We start from the raw sequence: 25,445 nt of genomic DNA, 5'->3' as shown, positions 1-25,445 counted from the left end.
TGACACCGTAACGAACACTGAAGGGGATGATTCAGACCATGATTCTAAGTTGATATCAAGTGGATTATTTTGTATTTCCCTGCTCGATCGAATCAGAAATGAGGAGATCCGCAGGAGAACTAAAGTCACCGACATAGCTCGGTAATGTCACATTGCAAAGCTGAAGTGGCAGTGGGCAGGACACATAGCGAGGAGAACCGATGGCCGCTGGGGCGGAAGGGTTCTGGAGTGGCGACCACGTGTCGAACGACGCTCAATGGGTAGGCCCGCTACAAGGTGGACCGACGATCTGGTGAAGGTCGCGGGAAGCCGCTGGATGCGGGCAGCGCAGGACCGATCGTCGTGGAGATCCTTGGGGGAGGCCTATGCCCAGCAGTGGGCGTCGTACGGCTGATGATGATGACACGTCTGCCTAGCCCTTCGGGGATACAGGCGTTATGCTGTGCTAATGTTATATCTGGATACAGACCTGTGTTAAGGCATATACACATGTAGGTATAAAGCCAGTCTAGACGTCCGAATTAATGTTCATATAATTGGATCCAATCCCTACTATTCACGCGAAGAGCTTTAGAATAGGCCTATCCGTTATTAATATCTACATCTGATCTAATTGTCCATATTAACCTCTTGATTTAGCATCTTGTTGAGCTTAACTTGATTCATGGATTTTGCCGATAGATGGCGGTAGTAAGACAAGAGGTCAACGCAAGGGATTTGCGATTTTTTACATTTATTATTGTGACGGATTGACAATGTCACATCGCATAAACATTTTTTTTTTTTGTTTTCCCCGAAGGGTAAGGCAAAGGGAACTATGCCCATACAACCATGTCTTACGTATTTTTTTTCTTGATGAAATGATGAAAGGTGATGATGATGAAATCTAAGCCCCCACCCTCGGAGTAGACTCCTACTCCGAACCCCAAACGAATTAACTCAAAAGTCCGCATAAACTTTCCAATTATGAAGCGGTTTCTTGGCACGAAGCGAAAATAGGCAGATACACTTTGTTCATTGAATACTCCGATATAATAACACTCGCGAATGTCTTCTGACTAACTTAATGCGATCATCAACCACAAAACACCACTTCGTATTAATTATTTAGATTACCCAATGAAAAAAGCAACTGTCCGGTCCCCTTCCCGCCAAAAAGCCCATCGCATAAACAAACACTGCAACCAGAGAGTTTTTTTTTTGTTTTGGTTTTCCCCGAAGGCAAAGGGAACTATGCCCATGCAGCGATGTCTTATGTATTTTTTTTTTGATGATGATTAATGAAATGTAGAAAGGTGATGACGATGAATGATGAAACCTAAGCCCCCACCCTGGGAGCAGACTCCTACTCCGAACCCCAAACGAATTACCTCAAAAGTCCGCATAAACTTTCGAGTTATAAAGTAGCTTACCTCCTATTTACTTACACATAGCTGGCGATGTATAATAAATACCTCTCTTTCTAACGGCCTTCGTGGTCCAGTGGTTTGACCGTTGGGCTCCGAAGGTCCCAGGTTCGAATCCCGGTGGGGGCATATCACAAAAATCACTTGTGATCCCTAGTTTGGTTACCACATTACAGGCTGATCACCTGATTGTCCGAAAGTAAGATGATCCGTGCTTCGGAAGGCATGTTAAGCCATTGGTCCCAGTTACTACTTACTGATGTAAGTAGGTGAGACATGAGCCATGTCAGGGGCCTTTTTTTACTAAATAGTAACCTTGACACCAGGGTTGATGGGATTGGCCTCTCTCTCTGTTTATTTGCATTGAGAAATGATTATAAGCAATTATTTTAAATGCAAATATGGTTTTCCTCATCAATATTCAGCATTATCATCAATGACTTCATATTGTTCAATCGCGATTGATAGTCTAAGGGCGTCTTGATTACCCTTTGACATAAGAGCTATTGTGGCTACTAACTTAAAGCCAATTAAGTGTCAGATAGCAAATTAGAGGTCCGTGGCCTATTTAGACGGGAATTAATTTGGGCCGACTATAACAGTAAATAAGTACTGCGCAATAGCTTTTACGATACAATTTTGTTTAATCGTCCGAAGCACCAATGAAGAGCCGTATTAGCTGAATGGTAAGATTTCCTAAATTAAATATTTACACAATATACAGGGTGTTAGTGACACGATACGACCGATCAAGTATAGACATCCTATATCTATAGGAAACTGAAAGCTACCTACTCATCCATCTCGTCCTATGTTTTGTAGTCATGTGAATATTACCTGTTGTGTGCTGTGAAGGTGAGCCGCAGCGGGTTGGGGGGCGGGGCGCGGGCGGGGCGCGCTGAGTCGCGGCGTCGGCGCGCGTGCAGCGGCGCGTACGCAGCCGGCTGCCAGTGCCGCACGAACGGTGTCAGCGACGACCCTGCAACGATACAACACACCATTAGCATTGGAAAAGGAAGAATACTACGCGCAGTTACTTTTATATGCGCAAATGTCAAATTGCTTCGATGTGACCATTTTAACCCCCCAGAACATGTGTACAGTAACTACATACATAGTACTACATACATTTTGGTAACCGATTGAGTCTATCTACGAGGGGAGGTCAAAAAGTTCGCGGAATGGAGGGGTTGGAGGGGGTTGGTTTGCTCGTACAGGTAGCCGCTAGTTGCATACCTCATTAACAGTATATGTACCAAGTTTGAAGCAAATCGGGTCATTAACGTTTGAACTATCGACCAGCAAACAAGTGAATCGGGAAGAACTCAGCGAATATGGAGAAAATTGAACACCGCGCCGTCATTAAGTTCCTCACCAAGCAAGGAAAATCCGCTCAGACGATTTTTCAAGAGCTGTTAGCAATTTACGCGGACTCTGCCCCTGGTAAAACCATGGTTTACAAGTGGCATAGTCTTTTCAAGCAAGGAAGAGAGTCGATTGAAGATGACCCCCGCCCCGGACGGCCCATTGAGGCCACCACACCGGAAATCATCGAAAAAGTAGAGAAACTTGTATTAGAAGATACCCGCTTGAAGAAGAAGCAGCTTGCAGCAATGGTCGGTGTATCCGAAACAAGTATTTTAAATATCCTACATCAACATCTTGGGATGACTAAGGTCAGCGCAAGATGGGTTCCAAGAATGCTCACGCCACTTCAAAAAAGCGAGCGTGTCGAGTGTTCTCGCCAGTTTTTAGAGCTCTGTGGAGAGAATAAGGAAGAAGTTATGGCCCAGATTGTTACTGGAGATGAAACCTGGGTTCACCACTATGAACCTGAGTCGAAGCAAGAGTCGATGCAGTGGCATAAAAAAGGCACACCTCCTCCAAAGAAGTTTAAGGTGTCACAATCGGCCGGAAAGATCATGGCCACTATTTTTTGGGATACAGAAGATATTTTGCTGATTGATTATAAAGATCGTGGTGTGACTATAACGGGACATTACTACGCTTCTTTACTGGATAGATTGAAAGAGGCTATCAAGGAAAAAAGAAGAGGAAAGCTGTCAAGAGGTATGCTCCTTTTGCACGACAACGCACCCGTCCACACGTGCCATGTTGCGACGGCTGCCATTCACCGATGCGGGTTCGAAAAATTAAACCACCCGCCTTACAGTCCAGACTTGGCCCCCAGCGATTATTATTTGTTCCCAAAAATGAAAAAGGAACTGCGTGGACGAAAATTTGGCGATGATGAAGAAGTCAAGTCTGCAATTTCGGCCTATTTTGACAGCAAAGAGAAATCTTTTTTTTATGATGGAATAAACAAATTATTTGATAGATCCGGAAAATGTGTTAAGGTTAAGGGAGAATATATTGAAAAGGAAAAATAGTTTCGTGTTTAATTTCGACCCCCTTCCCCCTCATTCCGCGAACTTTTTGACCTCCCCTCGTATCAACTCAGACTGTGTCTGTGTGTATAGGCCTCCTCTCTTTCACGCCATCCTTTCTGGTTACAAGTAATTCTGTATATTCTGTAAAGGTTTTCATTCCAGCCGTAGAATAAAGAACGGTAACTCTCCGCCCGCACCATCGCATGGAGCGCCGACCTCACCCCCTCTGCGGGCCTAGCACCGTAAGCACGCGACTCTTTTCGTGTAACTCTCCTCGAGTCTAAGAGCTACAAGCTTTAGGTCTTTCAAGCTCCGTGTGTCCACCGCACTCATTGCTCAGCTGATTCGTGCGGACTTTTGGCCAGAGGGAGTGGTATTCACCTTTATTGGTAGTACCACGGAAGTGGCGATCTGAAGAAGTTTCCCCTAAAATACCTAGTTTTTTTTTGACATTGATGGGTTTGCTCTTGGCCCCAGACTTGCGTGAAGGCATTGACGAGATCTAAGATGGAACGAGCTCTCCCAGAAGGGTTATATGCATTCGGAAATACAGAAGACGGCAGAGAATTCCATTCCTTAGCAGTGCGCATAATGAAGGACGATGCAAAGCGCTTTGTGCGAATGTGTTTAATGTTGCTATATATTTTATGGTCCTCAGTTTCCTGATAAATAAATAAATGAAATAAATATATTTGTTATGTTAAGTCATTTATCAAGGCTTTCTTTTATTTGTACCACCAATTAATCGTACACGGTTCAACGACTCGAGGAACTCAAGTTTTATATTCTGAAATATAAATCGGCTCAAATTCCCGAAATGAAAAAGGTTCGTTAGATCGTGATACGAATAGTGCTGGCGGGATGTGGGCAAGTGTTTATTTGCACGGGACATCTCTATTTGTCAGGGTTCTAAGACCCGTTTTCATATCATCAGGTGAAGCCGTGAGGGCTAGAAACACTTGTAAAGTTTGCTTCAATCTCGTCGATTGAGGGGACACTTTTGCCCAGTAGAACATCCCTGTCACTTTATGTATGAAGCATAGCAGTTGATGAGTCCATCAGCGTCTCCCAAGTTTCTTTGAGACAAAGATACACTTCCGTCGCCTGTCACACAGACACACTTTAACGAGATGACGTCAGCACATTCGTTTTTACCTTAGGAACTGAATAACTTAATATTCTTTAAGCCAAATCGGAGTAGACTTTCGGCGGGCTTGATTCTGGGCGAATGGGTGGCCATACTAGTCCATTAGATACGGGCTACAGCATAGAATAAGGAATAATACTACGTATAAAACGGCAACTCTCTGCTCCTCACCAGCGGCTGAGCTAGATTTACCCCTAAGGTCCTACTTCAGTCACACCCCGGATACTTCATACAAACAAAAGAAACAACCTCGTTTTACACAGGCACTACACATTGATAGTATCGTACGCGCATCTGTGTGAGTGACGTCTGACACCATACGATTCAAGTCTAAACTGTGTTCGAGGGGGGTGAGGTAAACCTAGCTCAGACGCTGGTGGGGAGCGGAGAGTTGCCGTTCTATACGTAGTATTATTACTTGCTAAATGCCAGTAGTAGGTGTGTTTATGTTGAATTTATTTATTTATTTAATATTCGGGGGATCAAAAGCTATTAACTTACTGAAGAAGAAGGAAGAAAAAGTCTCGAAGTATGCAAACTGAGCTGGGGAGTATGCTCTCCAGCGAAGCCACTTTAATTTGTTTTCTTTTTTTTTTTTTGGACGTGACTTTTTGTAGATTTGCCGCAGATGGCATTAACTACTTGGCCGGACAAATGGGGAGCGCTGAAGGCTCTCACCCGGTACAACGTTTAAGACAACAGGCCTGAGGGTGCCCAGTTGGGCGCGAACCTCGGCTCAGGGCGTCGTCTGAGAGGAAAAATATTTGAAAGAATTAATCGACCCTAGTGAGACGATAGCGATAAGCGCTGAATGAGAGAAATCGTCGACCACGCCGGCGGGGTCGGTATCGGGGGTCGTTTTCTTTCTAATTATAGCACGTTAGCAATAAGGCCGCCTATTGTACTAATTCTATTTCTCTTTTGTTTTGTATTTTGTTTTCTCCTGTTTGTGCAATAAAGTATTTGTTATGTTGTTATGTTATGTTATGTTATGTACACATAAAATCTTTTCACGTACACTATGTACATGGTACGTACATTATTCTATATCGTCTTAGACAGAAATGGAGGTGGTGGCCCCGGGACAGAGCATCACATCCGCTACTATTTGATACCTAAACTAATTCTAGTATATTTCTCATTAATTTGCTGTTTAGGGCCGTTTCCTCTCCCGTCCTTTTTACCCTTTTGTCCCGCTCTCTACTGTAACACACCTGGCAACACTAGTTACGAAAGAGGTTATTGCGATATCCGCAGCGGTCGCGGGCAGCTATGAGTGCTTCTATCTGAATCCGTGAAATGCTTTCCAATTTATTCCACAGAGTGAGTAGTATTGGATCTACAGTTGAATGTAACACTCCAATGTTTATTTGAAAACACGACCATTTGTGATGTATATCCTTTCATATGTTTTTAAATAACAACATATGTATCTTTACATTATAACTCATATACAGGTTAGTGACATCGTAACGAAAACTTTGAGGGATGTCGCGCTCACACGCACGGGCTAATATAGAAAAGTTCGTTTTACAAAATTTACCGAATCATGAATCGAACCCGCGCCCTTCGATTGAGTAGGTACTCAAAGTGCCTTATAGGTATGGTCATTAAAACATGACTTGGTGACTTGTTGTAGATTTGCCGCAGATGGCTTTAACTACTTGGCCGGACCAATGGGGAACGCTGAAGGGTCTCACCCGCCCACATAAAGCAAACAGTCAATTAAAATCATTCTACATCGGATTGACGCGCGCGACTAACAAGCCAATGAATAAAATATGAATCCACCAATTACAAGTTATGACGTAAAATCATCACGTGATAACCGAGCTATGTGATTGGCTGAAACGTGACTCTATGCGGCGTCCATTGGTAGATGTTATTAATTGGAAGCTTCAAATATATTGCTGGTTGGTAACATAAGCTTGAGGTGACAGAACGCCTTCTGTTTATTAAATTAATTAGTAAAACACCGTACCTATGTTACAACCATACAACTTAATGGATGAATATTACATAACATAGTATAACAAATACTTTATTGGACAAACAAGAAATACAAAAATAATACAATAGGCGGCCTTATTGCAAAATAGCTATCTCTTCCAGGCAACCTTTAAGAATAGGAGATACTTAATTTTATATAATGCGGCGGGATAGAGCAGCATAGGAATACATGTACATAGATATAAAAATAAAATTTAAAGATAGACACACTTACGAGGATACAAACTACTTGCGTAAAAATAATAGCAATATTGCTTTTTAGATGAATTGCTGCGATGTAGCCATTTTAACCCTCGAGTAGCTAAATTCGTGGCTGACTTTGCAAAGTGACGTATCTGCAATGTTGTGCTAAAATATTTTGTGTCTTATTGATAATAGTAAAAGGCGCAAATCAGATTTGCCAAAAATTTCAGATACGTCAGTTAGCGTCGTCAGCGACGAATTATATAACCTAATCCTTTAGGTACAATCTGTACTGTACATACCTAATACCATCTTATTTTTTTTAAACTATTGTACCGCTGACTACCTACGTAATAAAATTTATTATAAAAGATATTTAATCTAATATCTATATAACTCGTGGAGCTCGGTGGCGCAGCTGTAAACGCGCTCGGTCTGCGATTGTTGAAGTTAAGCAACTTTCGCAAAGACCGGTCATAGGATGGGTGACCACAAAAAAAAAGTTTTCATCTCGAGCTCCTCCGTGCTTCGGAAGGCACCTTAAGCCATTGGTCCCGGCTGCATTAGCAATCGTTAATAACCACCAATCCGCACTGGGCCCGCGTGGTCGTTTAAGGCCCGATCTCCCTCCCTATCCATCCATAGGGAAGGCCCGTGCCCCAGCAGTGGGGACGTTAATGGGCTGGCGATGATGATGATAATCTATATAACAATGCTCCCGCATTCCCGAGAAATGTATTTTCGGAGGTATGTGACCTAACCTGTATTGGGTTAGATTTCCCTTCGCGGGTTGGAAGGTCAGACAGGCAATCGCTTCTGTAAAAAACCAGACCTGTCAAATCTTCAGGTTAGGTAAGCAGACCCTGTGAAAAACGGGGTAACGCATCTGATGATACAATGATGTAATATCGTATTTAATAGCATTTACTGAATGTGTTTACTTAATTAAGTACCTACCGCAAAAGGGCATTCCAAGCTTTAAACTAAGCTTTAGAAATTCTAGCCTCCTTAATTTAAAAAAAATATTTCGAACGTGCCTCGGTGAAATTGATGTATTTTTATGCAAAAAAAGAGGTTCGTATTTAAAATCCTGTGGCTTATGCATCGGCACGTGTTGTGGATCAATCCAGAATAAGCATGTGGCAATATTGTTCTAAAAAAAGATTGTTTTATTATAACGAAGCGCGCAAAGCTTGCATGTACAATCGCTTTTTAAACAAAGAGGAAAATTACTTTTTAATTTTGCCGTATTATGACACAACGTCATAATTATACTTATGAAGTTTTGAATGGATCTTAGTGGTTATAGGGGTACGCTCATTAATAAAAACATAAACAAAAAAACATAAATAGCCTATATACGTCCCACTGCTGGGCACAGGCCTCCCCTCAATCAACCGGAGGGGGTATGGAGCATACTCCACCACGCTGCTCAAATGCGGGTTGGTGGCGGCTCTCATTAATAATTAATGAAATTAATAAATTAATGGCGTCTGGCGCTTTACAATGCGAGTAAGTTATACTTATAAACCAGAAGGATTAGAGAGTTGAATAGATTAAATAAATACTACTTATAGGACAAGACGGGAAGACAACAGATGGACCAAGGCTGTTACTGAATGGTGGCCAAGGGATGGTATGCGATATCGAGGCAGACCACCAGCCCGGTGGTCGGATGACATTGTGAGGTACGCCGGAAAGCAAGGGATAAGACTTGCACAGGACCGGAAAGGATGGCGTGAAGAGTGGAGGCCTATACCCAGCAGTGGGTGGATACAGGCTGAGTAGATAGACTTACAGGACCTGTACGAATATAATGTATGAATAAAAATAAGTTTACGCGGTTATTATCATAATTATAACACATAATAACGGGTTCTTACCGCGTTTAAAGCAGGGATATGAGACTCCTGAAGTGATCATGGCACTTGCAACAGTGTCGAAATATCGGGAGTCTCATATCCCTGCTTTAAACGCGGTAAGAACCCGTTATTACGGTTTTTTAATTATAAAAATGTTGTTCTTTCTAAAATATGAAATATGTGTCTCTCTATTTATTTAAGAGCTGCGCTAAAAAAAATATATGAAATAAAGTGAAATAAAAAAGAAAATAATAAATATGTAATATGTTGTAATAAGTGAATATTACATAGCGAGGGTACCAACACCCTTAACCAAGTACATTCCCTCATCAAATCTGCCCACAAATACATCTAACGCACAAACAGAAGAATATCGCTAAGTTTGTACACGTGAAACTAGTGGGATTCGCCGGATTGATCCGGGCACCCAAGTTTGCCAACTAGTTAGCCAGACTTATGCGAACAACCGAACAAGATATGGCTCGAACGTGCCGGTAATTGGAAAATCACGAGTCATATATATTTCTGGAAACTCCCCAGAGTTCAGGATTTATGCAAGTCTGAGGGAGAGATGGATATCTGAGAGGAAGCCTGAGATTCAGGGCGAGGACTCAAGTCGCAGAGAAAGCCAAACATTTAGCTAAGTTTTACGTGAAATTCAGAATATGCTTTTCTGTCTTTTTGTTTTATATATAAAATGTAAAAAGAAATTGTTTTACGTATAATACAAGATCTCCGAATAACATAAACATACAGTCGAATTGGTATCGGAATCCTTAGACAAGTTACAGTGATAAAAATATATACGATTGAATTATCATCTAATTGCATTCTATGGCAAAAAAAATACGGAAAACGACAGTGACAGTAAGTAACAGTGATGAAAATACATGCATATAGACTTATCATCTTATGCCAATTCCATACATTATTATCACTGTCAATGTCGCTTTTTAAAATCGCTGAAACTTATAAAACCCCACGGAATGTTTTTTATAAAAATTATAATCATAGTCTGGTACAAAATTCACCACATCACGTGCTGTCAATCGAAATAAGGTATTAATTTTAATTTCTTGACAAAAATAAAATCTAGTGTAAGAATCATAGATATTGTCTCAGACAAACGTAAACTCAGTAACAACTAAAAATGACAGTTACCCTAAAAATGTAACGCTGATTATGAAAGCTGTTTTCTGAATAAAATATTTTATTCACAAAAAGACGGTAAGGTACAAAAGATTCCATTTTTAAAACTGAACACAGAATATAAAGATCCACAGACTTGCAAACAGCAACCTGTGCATACCATGCTTATGCGCACAGTTGGCTCCGCTATGGTATAACTCTTTGGGGCAATAGTACGGATGCAAATGACTTATTTATACTACAAAAAAAATGTATAAGAATTCTGGCTAATATAGGACAAAGGACCAGCTGTAAACCATTTTTTATTAAATATGGAATCGAAACCTTAACGTCACTCTACATACTCCAAATGTGTATTTTCGTTAGGAATAACATGAACATGTTCCCCCAATATACTCGACCAAATCATTTAAGACCTCGCAACGCACTGGCCAAACTCCCTTCCCATCTAAAATTTGTAGACTCCGGCCCTCACTCAATGTCCGTTAGAATATATAATAAATTACCTAAATTCATAACTGAAATAGACAAAATACATCTCTTTAAATTGTCGTTAAAAAATACTTAACTGAAAAAGCATTCTATACGCTGCATGAGTTTTTTAACGAATCTATGAAATACTGATAATTGTAAATGTAGCTATCTTTTATTCTTATTTTATTTTTTTAACATGATCTTTACTATTTTTTCTTTAAATTTTAAGCTGTTGTAGTGCCCTTACAGGGTTCCTGTTTGTACTTTCTTTTATTTTTAAGACCTTTGTAAAACATCAGGAATGCAATAAATATCTTATCTTATCTTATCTTATAAAAATATAAATTCAAGATTGGAACTACTTGTACTTGATCCTCTTAAGTCCTTTTATTTTTAGTTGCAAACTAATTACCCTACAAGGGGTAGTAAATAGCTAGGACGTCTAACAAAGTGCGCTTAAGTTTGAGAAGCGCAGCAGGATTTAGCTTATTGGATGGCTGAGCAGGGATTTATTGCGCTTTGTGAGCTAACTCGCTTACTGGGTGCACCTATACCGCGCTTTCATTGATTATTATCCGACTTCAAAAAGAAGGGGGTTATTTTTGTATCTACATACATACATACATAAACACACGCCTATTTCCCACCAGGGTAAGACGACTGAAGAATTCCATTTGCTTCGATGCTCACACACTCCACTTTTCTTTCTTGTATTTCATTATCCCCCTAGCGTTATGACCTTCCAACCCGCTATGGGAAAACCAGCCCAATACAGGTTAGGTCACATACCTCCGAAAATGCATTTCTCGGGAACATTTCCGAAAAACCCACATGGGTTTTTCATTGATATATCTTTGTTGCGTAAAATATTTCAATAACAGGAGTCCACTCTTCTTCTTTTTATCGTGTGGGTTGTGAGGTGGAATACCAATCTCATCAACCCTGGTGTCAGGGTTATTATAATTATGTAACGACTACACACTTACATCAGTTAGTAGGTAGGTTTGGAGTCCATCTTGTGGCTCATAAACCGGAAACCAACCTTGGAAACTAAGTGATTATTTATGAAGCGTCAAATTATTTATGATCCAAACATGAACTGTTACAATTTTGAAAAGGAAAGTAACAATGAAGTCTTTCAAAAATGTATGGAATTTAATGCAACCAAATACTTATTAATTAACTTTTATTTTACTTGGATTTTTTTGTATTAACTTGTTGCAAGAGAAGTGTGTCAGGATCGAAGCAAATGGAATTCTATAGTCCCCGGAAGGAAATAGGCGTGAGTTTATGTATGCATGTGTAACTTGTATTTAACCCTGATTTGATTATTTTATATAAATACTGACGTAAGTACGTAGTCGTTACATGAACCTTGTCAGGGACCTTTGGCGGTTCAATAATGACCCTGACATCAGGGTTGCTGAGGTTGGTAGGTCACCTCACAACCCACACAATAGAAGAAAATATAAATAAGCAGTTATTTTGTTATTACTGAAACTGTGCACTTAGCATGTTAAATTAGCATATTTGTTACAGTAAACTATTACAACAGCCTCTGTGGTCTAGTGGTAAGAGCGTTAGTCTCACGATCTGGAGGTCCGGGTTCCATTCCCGATGGGGACATTGTCGAATCACTTTGTGAGACTGTCCTTTGTTTGTTAAGGACTTTTCAGGCTTGAATCACCTGATTGTCCGAAAAAGTAAGACGATTCCGTGCTTCGGAGGGCACGTTAAGCCGTTGGTCCCGGCTATTAGCCGTAAAAACACATCCACCAACCCGCAGTGGAGCAGCGTGGTGGAGTATGCTCCATACCCTCTCCGGTTGATTGAGAGGAGGCCTGTGCCCAGCAGTGGGACGTATATAGGCTATTTATGTTATTATGTAAACTAGTACAATATAACTCGAAGAATGGAGGACTTTCCAGGCTTCGTTCACCAAAAACAATATAGATGGCGTTGTGAAGCTTTAACGTGATAATTACCTATATTCTCATTACTCGGGTACATACATAAACTGCCTATAAACGTCCCACTGCTGGGCACAGGCCTCCCCTCAATTAACCGGAGGGGGTACGGAGCATACTCCACCACGCTGCTCCAATGCGGGTTGGTGGAGGTGTTTTTACGGCTAATAGCCGAGACCAACGGCTTAACGTGCCCTCCGAAGCACGGAATCATCTTACTTTTTCGGACAATCAGGTGATTCAAGCCTGAAAAGTTCTTACCAAACAAAGGACAGTCTCACAAAGTGATTTCGACAATGTCCCCATCGGGAATCGAACCCGGACCTCCAGATCGTGAGCCTAACGCTCTAACCACTAGAGGCTCGGGTACATAATTATTTCAAAATACAATATAATGGCAGAAGCATATTATATAAAAATAATTGTTGCTTGATATTTGGATCAGATTATGTGTAGAATTATGATACTAGCTACTTATATTGCTTATCTTTATTTTGATCAGAATAATAATTGGTAGTAGATGTAATTGTAATTGCAGTATTGTGTTGTTGTTGTTAAAAAGTAGCATGGAAATTGCTGCACCGACAAGAGCGTGGCTCTTAGATTGATGATGATGCGATGTAATTGTGCCTGGGTTTTATAAAAAGGTTCATCTTTTTTTTTTTGACGTGACTTATTGTAGATTTGCCGCAGATGGCATTAACTACTTGGCCGGACAAATGGGGAGCGCTGAAGGCTCTCACCCGGTACAACGTTTAAGACAACAGGCCTGAGGGTGCCCAGTTGGGCGCGAACCTCGGCTCAGGGCGTCGTCTGAGAGGAAAAATATTTGAAAGAATTAATCGACCCTAGTGGGTCGATAGCGATAAGCGCTGAATGAGGGAAATCGTCGACCACGCCGGCGGGGTCGCTATCGGGGTCCTGAAGTGTTTGGTGTTGCGAGCTGATTGGCTGCCTCTATGGCTAGAGTAATCGGGTCGTCGGGATCGTATATTACGTCCTTCTACGCCGATACTTTTCAGAACCGTCCCTAAGCGGGATGTATTCGGAAGCCGCAACTACCAGGGGATTTGGGTGGTGCGGAGCAGAATCGAAAAAACGTTTGGAAGCTAATTTGAGCCATTGGGCAAAAAGGTTCATCATTTATACCCAAAAACAAAGATAAAAAATGCATATGTCTGTTATCCGTGAAATTAGAAGGTTAAATGAAGGAAAATCTATACAGCGCCATCTATATTGTTTTTGAGGAACGTAGTCTGGAAAGTTCCTTATTGTAGAAGAAACCTTTATTTCAAGGGCGGGGTTACACAAGAACACAACACTTACAAAAACAATAACAAGGACATGATGGACACGTGATCGATCATAGAATAAACAGTAATACTACGTATAGGAGAGACACTCCCTTCCCCGCACCGATACGGGCTAGAAAAGGGTATTTTACAGGGTCAATACGGCCTCCGTGGTCTAGTGGTTGAGCTTTGTGCTCACGATTAGGAGGTCCCAAGTTCGAATCTCGATGGGGACAAATCACAAAAAACACTTTGTGATCCCTAGTTTGGTTAGAACATTACAGGCTGATCAGCTGATTGTCCAAAAGTAAGGTGATCTGTGCTTTGGAAGGCACGTTAAGCCGTTGGTCCCGCTTATTACTTATTATTAATTATTGATGTAAGTACGTAGTCGTTACATGAGTCATGTCAGGGGCCTATGGCGGCTCAGTAACAACCTTCACAACCCACACGATAGAATATTACATAAGGGGGGTTACATCGAAGCAATGAATATCTAAGAAGATGAATATATAATACAGCAATATTGAAATTTGACATTGGCGCATATAAAACTAAGCGTGCAATGCAAACAAATGTCAAATAGCAATAGTGCTTTTCTAGATGAATCGCTTCGATGTGGCCTAACCCCCAAGAAAGTAAATACAACATATAGGCAAGGAAAAGAATCCCGCGGAGTTAGACCCGTCCATGTCACGTATACTACGCGCACGTTCTATACCAAATGGCGCGACAAATTATATACTCTACGCTCTGTATCCACGTCCGCTGAGAATTGTAATTTACTTGCCAATGCTGCCAAGCTATAGACAATCTTTAGTTAACAGTGTTGCTAACTAAAATACCTACCGTAATGTTAGGTTAGGTTAGTAACGCCAAGTAAATAAAACCTTATTTTCCTCCACAACGGCCTCCGTGGTCTAGTGGTTGAGCGTTGCGGCACGATCCGGAGGCCCCGGGTTCGAATCCCGGTGGGGACACATCACAAAACTCACTTTATGACCCGTAGTTTGGTTAGGACATTACGGCCTGATCACCTGATTATCCGAAAGTAAGATGATCCGTGCTTCGGAAGGCACGTTAAGCCGTTGGTCCCGGTTACTAAGTGAGTAATCGTTACATGAGCCATGACAGGGGCCTTTGGCGGCTCAGTAATAACTCTGACACCAGGGTTGATGAGGTTGGTATTCCACCTCACAACCCACACGATAAGAAGAGGAGATTTCCTCCACAGAAGGTATATAGCGTGTAATATAATAATTTTCAAACTTAAACTGCTTAACCGATTTATATTAAATTTGGTACGGATATAGTTTGAAACCTAGTAAAGAACATATGAGAGTTTTGATTGCCGAAATCATACCTAAAGGGAATGAAAAGGGGTGGAAAAGAAAACGTTTCGCAATAACCAAAATCCTCGCGGATGGAAAGCCAGACTGTCATATATCCCAAAATAGACACATACACGGGATGCGTTGTATATGTGTCTAAAATCCTCTTAAAACTATTCAATTTCGAATGGAATCCTCGCGATTCCCGAGAATTACTCTCGGTAATTCAAAATTGCGATCCTTTAACAGAGCAGCGACGCGTTCTGAAGTTGCCACCTTGCGCAAACAGAATCCTTACACTGTAGCTCTGTGCACTGTGGTCCGTAACGGGATTCTTTCAGGCTTCTATTTCATTGCAGCTTTCTATTGGTTTCCGAACGTCGAGTGCTGAGGAACGAGCTCAGACATTGACGACACTACCTCTAGACTCCCAATAATGAACGGGTTCTGTCAACGCATCTGACAAATAGGTCATATTTAAAATGCCGGACAACATTCGACCAATCGCAAGCGTTTCCGTGACCTTTCGGCGTGTGTAGGCCAATCAAAACGCAGCGTCCGACTTCCCCCCACCTCCTCCTCAGCTGAAGAGAATAAATTCTATGCGAAAAATCATACACATACGTATTGTAATAAGTAAATGTTTCCTTTCCACTGGTTGCCTGGAAGAAATTGCTGCTTAGCAATAATGCCGCCAGATTTTACTATATCTATCATCCATTTGTGTAAATTTGTTTTGTATGTTGTGTGCAATAAAGTATATTTGATTTGATTTTAAACTTTAAGAAAGAAAGAAACATTTATTATTTTCTTTCTTTCTTAAAGTTTAAAATCAAATCAAATATACTTTATTGCACATTACCGCATTGCACTTTACCACTAAGATAATTTAACATAAGATGGACAACACTATTTTTAAGTTAACAACAGTAGTATTCTATACTTTGTGAGCTGTCATTATTCTTCATGTGGTTTTTTTTCCGCAATAAAACGACGTATTCCACATTGAAATACTTTTTAATCTTTTGATTTATTTTAAATAAAAAAATACATAACATGAAGTTGAGGGAGAATTATTATGACTTCGTCAAATCTGCGTGACTTATTAGTCACGTCAAAAAGAAACAATTTCATGATGATCCGTGGACTTTTCTTTCTTTGCGCGGACTGTATTTTAAACCTGGTATTATCTTTGAGGAGCTCGGTGGCGCAGCAGTTAACGCGCTCGGTCTGCGATTGTTGAAGTAAAGCAACTTTCGCAAAGGCCGGTCATAGGATGGGTGACCACAAAAAAAAAGTTTTCATCTCGAGCTCCTCCGTGTTTCGGAAGGCACGTTAAGCCGTTGGTCCCGGCTGCGTTAGCAGTCGTTAATAACCATCAATCCGCACTGGGCCCGCGTGGTGGTTTAACCTCTCATATGCCGAGATACCAGACACAATAGATTTTACATTGTGTCTGGTCGAGATCCGCGTTCCGGCGTTCGAAAGATTAAGGCCCGATCTCCCTATCCATCCATAGGGAAGGCCTGTGCCCCAGCAGTGGGGACGTTAATGGGCTGATGATGATGATTATTTATCTTTAGTCTCCGTTTTGTAAGGCGGTGGTGTCTGCTTGGTTGCATCGGCGATGAGCTTGGGTTTTCTCTCCGCTTTTACAATTCGTCTGTCTTCCAATCTATTTTGTCTGGGGCCGACTGCTTCATTAAGCTTGCAAGGGAACATTTGCAAATACAACCTTGTTATTACGAAACTGTTTGTTAGTGTTTTGTTGGTCAGTTATGAACTTATGAGTTTACATAAAATTGTTCAGACATGTTTACTGTAATGTAATAAGTTGGAACCGCACTGCTTTCGCTCTGCTTTTCGATCTTGTTCTATCGTGTGGGTTGTGTGAATACCAACCTCATCAACCCAGGTGTCAGGATTACTATTGAGCCGCCAAAGGCCCCTGACATGACTCACGTAACGACTACTTACTTACATAAGTAAGTAGTAACCGGGACCAATGGCTTAACGTGGCTTCCGAAGCAGGATCATCTTACTTTCGGACAATCAGGCTTTCCGGTTTCCAGTTGGTTGCTTTTCGGTGTCGCTTAAATACCAGGGTTTTTTGAATAAGTAGCATAAAATTAGATCACGACTATATCCAATTGGGGTAGTCAGAGCCAGGTAGTCGCAGGATGAACCTAAGTAGCCACACCTCACCGCAGTTCGTTTATGATCCAAACATGAATTCGAAAACAAATTCGTCAATCATTGGTTTAGGTCTGTGCTGGATTCGAACCTCAAAGTGCGAGGCAAGCGTTCTACCAACTGGGCTATAACGGCTCATTAAATTGACGACATATCAAACAAAAACCTCCCAATCGATGATTTGGTCAATCTCTGCTGATTTAAAGCAGCTCTGTTCAAAGGGTAAATTAAAACTACGAAACCACTATAACTCGGTCTTTCCTCTCGACTTTTAGGTCCTTAATCTTTGCTGACTTATTAAAGGCGAAGCGGGCGGGTGAAATGTCCCGTTCCTTTATAAAGTAGTGGAGGCTGAAAAGCTCAAAAGGATTCCATGGGGCCTTATTAATTGCTATCGCTGGCCAGACAAAGAGACTGTTATAGTATGCTTCTTTTGAAGCCTCGGCGGCGTTCAAACGAAATTCACCTTTATTAGGAGCCTGTCGCATAAAATTGTGAAGTAGACAGACTTTGATCAAAAAGTACGCTGATATAAACATCAACTGTATCCCTAAAAGGGTAGGCAGAGGTGTATGGTAAATATACCCACTCCTCGCCAGCTATGTTTAAGCCCTTATCTAGGGGGGCGAGTCTATGGAATCCGGGAAACAACATGATAACAATCCAAACATTAATTCAAACTCGCATAGTCGAATTCAGTGGTTTAGAGTCCAAGCTGGATTCGAACGCCTGACATTACGATTTAAGTTCGTAATGTTTTTTTTATATTTTTTTTTAAATATGAAAGATTTTTTATTTAACTAAACACATAGGTAGTTTGCAATAAAAAAAAATATAAGATATATTAACATCTACATAACTTATAATACTTACTTTAGGCATTAAGATAACAAATAATTAAAACTATACTACTAAAACTAAATTAAAAAGCTCAATTAAAGATGCTCCCTTTTATCACCTCTCGATTCTTAATTTGAAACTGGCATATTATTTCTTTTGTTTTCTTCTTTTTCGAACGGGAATATTTTCCCGCCTTTTTGAAAGGCGGTGGCGGGAATTTTGTTCGGTTGCAGGAATCTGCTATGAAGAGTAGGCTAGTTTCGAACTAGTCAAATAAGTTACTTTTTACTAAACGTCAAAACACGAAATTACTATGGAATTTGTATGAAAAAGCGCACTGTGACGTCATAGAAAAACGTGATAAAATGTCGCTTATTACGTTTTCTTCATAAATAAGTTAAAAAGAAAAAGTTTTCGTTAGTTTTAGATCTGTCTTTATTTAGTAATCAGAATTTCATAATTTATCCAGATCCTTACTAGGTTCGACTCAGTTGGAGAGTTAAAATTGTTTATGAAAATATAACATTATTCAAGAGAATTGCTGAATTGTTTGATTACGAGGAGCACCTCCCCACGTGTGGGCTTAGCACCGTAAGCGCGCGACTCTTTCTCGCCTCGACATACGTCACCCGTCACTCTCTCACAGTACTGCACAGAAAGAGACAGACGATCTCTGTCGCAGCGGGAAAGAGTCGCGTGCTTACGGTGCTAAGTCCGCTGAGAGCAAGTAGTACTATCACATAATATACCTCTTACGATCTTCTATCTGACAAAATTTTAAACATAAGCTCATTGACTGCTGGTTCCAGTACACACCGTCTAATTTTATTTTAAGTTATACCTGTCATTTTCTTATCCGCCGAAAAGGAAAGGGACGGGTAATCGACAGGCATAAAAATGGAACACACGTCCATTTTAAGGCAGAAATTTAAAAACCCTTCCAAAATTTATACTGGCCAATAACCCGACAGAATTAAGTTGACAGCACACGTCAAACGGATTGCATATGAGCGTGATGCCTATTTTATTCGCCCGGGTTATTCATTCATTTTAAAATTGACAATTGTCAATTATCCGTGCTTTTTCTTTTCGGCGAATCAAAAAATGACGGGTATAACTTAAAATAAAATTAGAAGGTGTGATTGGGGCCTATATCCCATTTGGGGTTGTCAGATGTACATCCATCGCAAGATGAACTAAGTACACACACCTCACCGAGCTTTCTGTTAGACCAACAGCGGGGATATTTTATCACCGCCTATATTTTAAACCTTGGGCCTAGATAACTTTCCCGTAGTCTTCTTCTTCTTATCCTGTGGGTTGTGAGGTAGAATACCAACCTCATCAACTCTGGTTTCAGGTTTATAGTTGAGCCGCCAAAGGCCCCTGTCATGGCTCATGTAACGATTACTCACTTACATCAGTAAATAGTAACCAAAACCAACGGCTTAACGTGCCTTCCGAAGCACGGATCATCTTACTTTCGGACAATCAGGTGATCAGCCTGTAATGTCCTAACCAAACTAGGGATCACAAAGTGATTCTTGTGATATGCCCCCACCGGGATTCGAACCCGGGACCTCCGGATCGTGAGTCCAACGCTCAACCACTGGACCACTGATGCCGATCCGTTTTCCCGTAGTATAAACATTTATCGCCTATGCACTTATCGCTCACCCTTCATTGATTTAGCATATGCAAGCAAACCCACTTCGCGCCCCTATGCAATATGAATACCATGAATTTCAACTAGCATTCGTATGGCAACACTGTACTCGGAAATACTGAAGGAGTGCAACACGTCGGGTAATATAAGGCATTCGGTTCGTTGGGTTCTTACAGGGTTGCCATTTTATAAGTGTTCTTTTATTTTGCTCTAGAAGTTTGTAATTTTAAATTGCGTCCTTCATAACTTAAGCTCACGACCATATCCCTCACCATGGATCCCCAGGCATGTTTGCCGATGCTGGAGTCGACGACTTTTACGCGGTAATTCGCAAAAAAATTGGCTCATTAGTACGCAGAGTGCGAGGGAGCACGAACAGCGTCCTTAGGATGGACTCCGCGCAGCTCTGGGCCGGTTCACCGAGCTGCACGTGTTGCGCCCGAGCGCACGGTGAGGTTGCCCATCTGCTTATTATCTGCATTACTTGTTACTAACATAGCATGTAAGTTAGTCATACTAACATATCTATGGACTGTAGTCTGAAAATAAATGTTTTTTTTTATATCCAAATGGGGTAGTCAGTGGTACACCCATCGCAAAACGAACTAAGTACCCACACTTCAGCGGGCTTTTTGTTAGACCGTGATAGGTGGTGAGCCGTATCGCCGTCTATAATGGTCGAGACAACTGTGTTAGTGAAAACTGCCCTTCAAATAAATTAATAACTCATTGCTACGGTACCGGGATCCGAACCGGCGCTCCGACTCTGCTTACCCTGCTGGGAAATAGGCGTGAGTACCTACCTCATCATCTCCCTAACATTATCCCGTTTTTCCCAGGGTCCGCTTAATTAACTTGAAGATTTGAAGGACGGGTTTTTTACAGAAGCGACTACCTGTCTGACCTTCCAATCCGCGATGGGAAAACAAGCCCAATACAGGTTAGGTCACATACCTCCGAAAATGCGTTTCTCGGGAATGTGGGTTTCCTCACGATGTTTCCCTTCACCGCTGAGCACGTGATAATCATTTGTAATCCAAAATTGAATTCGAAAACAAATTCGACAATCTGTGGTTTAGGCCTGTGCTGTGTGATTCGAACCTGCGACCTCAAAGTGAGAGGCAAGCGTTCTACCAACTGGGCTACCACGGCTAATTTAAATAAGTAGGTAGTATTCGTTCGTGCGTGGTTGTATTTCTAAATCAATCTTGACAACCCTAACATAAGGTAGACATTTTTTTTATGCATTCAATTTTATACCGTGTGGGTTGTGGATTACCAACACATCAGCTCGGGTGTCAGGGTTATTTGACCCGCCTAAGGCCCCTAACATGAGTCACGTAACGACTATGTGCTTACATCAGTAACATCATTATAATGTATTTACACTAAACCATACCCTTCAAAACCTCATTTTATCAGTTGGCAACCCTAATATTTCCCCAAGCCAAGAGAGACCTTATTAAAGTAGCGGCAGTGTACGATTCGACCGACAGAAATGGATTTTCCATTAGCTGTAGCGCGAAGTCCTACCGAGGGTCCGACAGTTGGATTTATTTTACATTTATCTCCCTTGTTTCGGCAATGCAGGATGGAAGGGGCAAGCCACAGGGACTGTAACCTGGAACCTGACAGAGGGCAGCAGTAACTGTCAGTACTATTCAGAGGCGGAGGACAGGAGTCCTAGTAAGGCTTTGTATTAGACTACTCAGAGCGCTATCCCACTTGCATCAGACAGAGTACTGCGGGGCGGAAGGCAAGAGGGAAACAACTGCCCTATTTTTCCCTAAAAAAGTAGCATGGAAAATGCTGCACCGACAAGAGCGTGGCTCTTAAATTGATGATGATCCTTTGTTTACAACTAAAATCCCTAATAACCCTGTTCGGAGAACACGGGACTGCGTTGTTGTGTCACGGGTTTGAATCCCGGCTCAGGCCAAAAACCAATGAATTCGACTTGAGTTTGATAGTGACGTCACTGCTAGTTTTCTTTTTAGAATTGTAGGAGCCTCGCCATAGTAAATATTTATTTGCAGTGTTTAATTCATATTTGGATAGATAATGATAGATAACTTTTCTATTAGTTATCTCTCTCTATTACTACTAAATTAATCGACTATTCGCATTTTTATTACACCACATAGCATGGACGCCGCCTACATTAACGATATGGCCAAACGTTGATTGAAATATCATTAAACGTTGACGTTTTCAAACATGGTCAACTTAAGTTGGCTATTTCATGAAATATGACCATTTCACGAAATAATCGAACACATCGATCAATTCAAAGATCAGGAGGGTTAAAATGGCCACATCGAAGCAATTCATCTAAGAAAGCAATATTGCAATTTGACATTTGCGCATATAAAAGTAAGTGCGCAATGCGAACAAATGTTACTTAAATAGCAATATTGCTTCCTTAGATGAATTGCTTCGATGTGGCCATTTTAATCCCCTTGGCCACGACATAATAATATACTGCTACATATACCGCAGGAGAACTACAGTCACCGACATAGCTCGGAGAATTGCCAAGCTGAAGTGGCAGTGGGCAGGACACATAGCGAGGAGAACCGATGGCCGCTGGGGCGGAAAGGTTCTTGAATGGCAACCACGTGTTGGACGACGCTCAGTGGGTAGGCCCGCTACAAGGTGAACCGACGGGAAGCCGAAGGATGCGGGCAGCGCAGGACCGATTGTCGTGGAGATCCTTGGGGGAGGCCTATGCCCAGCAGTGGGCGTCGTACGGCTGATTATGATGATGATGGCCACGACATATACATAACCAGTACTTACGCAAACAACCCTCCCCTTAATATGTATACGAATACAACATTGTAAGGCAGGGTGTGCGGTGATTCTTAGTCCTCATTAGCATTCACGGATGCTCTATATTCTCTTGGCTAATCCAATTATGCTGAGGGCCAGTGACATGTAGGGCCCTAACCACCCTCACTAAGGGGACACAAGCAAGTATACATACCCACCTCAAGTGCTTTCGTATCTTAGTAAAGTATCTACTTGGGAGTACAGGAATACATGTTTAACTTAAGGTCACAAGCTTTTTGTTATCATGGACGGTGAAATGGCTTGCCACCGAATTAAAAAAGCGCAGAACTATCTCCTTGTCTTGAACTACGCGGAGACTGAATATTTACTGACCATTTCCCACACAGAGATTCTTTTACCGTGAATTCCACGCACTTGTGGAATGATTTGCCTTTTAATATCAGGCATTCAAAGTCATTGGCTATCTTCAAAACTAAACTTCACTATTATTTATTGCCCAAATCATCGTCTTGCAACTTATTTTTTATTTTTACTTGTATGTATCATTGTGTGTATATATTTGTAGTATGTATTATATATAAAATGTGCGTATTATTTTTTGTTTTATTTTACTTTTTTGCGCGCTACACTGCAGCTGTACAAGTGTAATTTATCCTCTGCCGAAGGTTGTCTGGAAGAATCGCTCTTAGTGATAAGGCCGCCTTCAAATGTCTTGTAAATTTGTATGCAAGAAAATGTTTTATTGTTATTTATTATTATTAATTACCAATGAAGTCTAATTTGCTCAATCTTCTCTAATTTGTCTTATGGTGGTCTCCTAACATCTCATTGGATACTACGGCAAGGCTCACTACCTGGCACGTTGGTGTTTCACTTGACTACCCCGATGGATGTACCTCTGACTACTCCAATTGACATATAGTCGTGAACTTGTGTTTGTATGTTTGTGGGGTAATATCATGTACCCCCTTTAGAACCCTATCGCACTATCATATTTGACATTTAATGAGACTTACGGTTTAATTTGTCAAAATAGTTAATGTGACATGGTTTCAAAGTGTATACATATTAGTACTCGTAACCGTACATCCATCGCAAGGTGAACTAAGTACCCACACCTCACCGAGCTTTCTGTGAGACCATCGTGTTAGGTGGTGAGCCGTATCGCCGTCTATAATGGTTGGTTAATTAATCCATATAAAAATAAACATCTAATATTTCTATAACAATAAAAAGTAGGTTAATGAACAAGTAGATAAAAGGGGAAATTTGCTTGATTTTCCACCAAGTTAATAACCTAATTACCAAGAAACAAAACTTTTCGTGTTGTTTCTTAATTATTAATCTTTATGCGAAAATTTTACGGTAAATAGGATATTAGGATATCTTAACGCCTAAGTAAAAAAGTTTTTTTATTTATGCTCTTTAAAAGAGGTATTTTGTTTCTAGGGTTTAGAGCGTGTTTCACCTTTACATTGACCAAATTGGATATGTCCTTAGTAAAGGTTTAGTACGATCTACTCTGAACCGGCGTGCGAGTATGAAACGATTGATGAATGTGGAGGAAGCAAAAGAAGTGTGTCAAGATCGAAGTAAATGTAATTCCATAGTCTCTGCTTACCCCGGTGGGAAATAGGCGTGAGTTTATGTATGTATTTTTCATCCGAACGTGTCATCTACCTAAGACTACTGCAGCTGCTTAACTTGTATAGCCGAGGAAAAGTAGCTGCAAGAAAAACGTAGGCACAGGACCCTAGAATACAATTCCAGTCATTTGGCAGCCCAATATTGGTTCCCAAACAGTTACTCACAAGCATTATTTTCTTCTAAAATAGTCTGCTCGAAGGTTAAGTCATCATTTTGGTGTTTGTGGAGATCTGTTATTAGTTTATGTATGTACAGTCATGAGCAATATACCCACTTTAGGACTCTGTCGCACTAACATATTTGACATTTAGTGAGACTTACAGTTCAATTTGTCGAAAAAGTTAATGTGACATGGTACCAAAGTGTATACATATTAATTCTCGTGACCGTATGTTCACCTTTACAGATCATTGATTGTAATCTCTGTGGTCATTTGTTTCACCAGCTTGCTTCTCAAACATATTTTTTCTTAAAAATAAAATAGTTCCAAAAGTTTCATCCATGAAAAAAAAGAAAAGACGGTCAATTTGCTTGAGGTCGATCTGAGGCTTTCCATGTCGCCATCTATAATAGAACCTATGTAAATATAACAGAAATTGATTATTTATAAGCGACCCATGCCAGTTCGAGATGTGACACAAACATTTGTTGTATATTCATCGAGCCGAGTAGTGACGAGACCATGTATTGATTTTGTAAACTGAGTGAGTTGACTCAGTTGAACGGGGAATAGTATTGTAAATAGGTCAGAACTCAAGTAATAGATTGTTTTAAGTTTACGCGGTTATTATCATAATTAAAGCACATAATAACGGGTTCTTACCGCGTTTAAATGGGGATATGAGACTCCCGATATTCCGATATGCTTCAAGTAATAGATGTTGGCGAAAAATCCGCTAAACTGAAGTTTGGTTAGGACATTACTGGATGATCACCAGATTGTCCAAAAGTAAGATGTTCCGTGCTTCGGAAAGCACGTTAAGCCGTTGGTCCCGGTTACTACTTACTGATGGAAATAAGTGGTCGTTACATGAGCCATGTCAGGGGCTTTTGGCGGCTCAGTAATAACCCTGACACCAGGGTTGATGAGGTTTG

General features: G+C 40.9%; 1 protein-coding gene across 1 annotated transcript in view; it reads right to left on the bottom strand.

The window, feature by feature from the left end:
- LOC126369364 (uncharacterized) overlaps positions 1–25,445 on the bottom strand; it is a 308,405-nt gene that overhangs the window by 63,430 nt on the left and 219,530 nt on the right. The window contains exon 2 of the mRNA XM_050013716.1: positions 2,244–2,385. Coding sequence (XP_049869673.1) covers positions 2,244–2,385 — 142 coding nt within the window. The remainder of the gene's footprint in view (positions 1–2,243; positions 2,386–25,445) is intronic.

The sequence above is a fragment of the Pectinophora gossypiella genome, chromosome 9 (genome assembly GCF_024362695.1).
Source record: "Pectinophora gossypiella chromosome 9, ilPecGoss1.1, whole genome shotgun sequence".
Classification (NCBI taxonomy): domain Eukaryota; kingdom Metazoa; phylum Arthropoda; class Insecta; order Lepidoptera; family Gelechiidae; genus Pectinophora; species Pectinophora gossypiella.
This window is presented reverse-complemented; position numbering and strand designations above follow the sequence as displayed.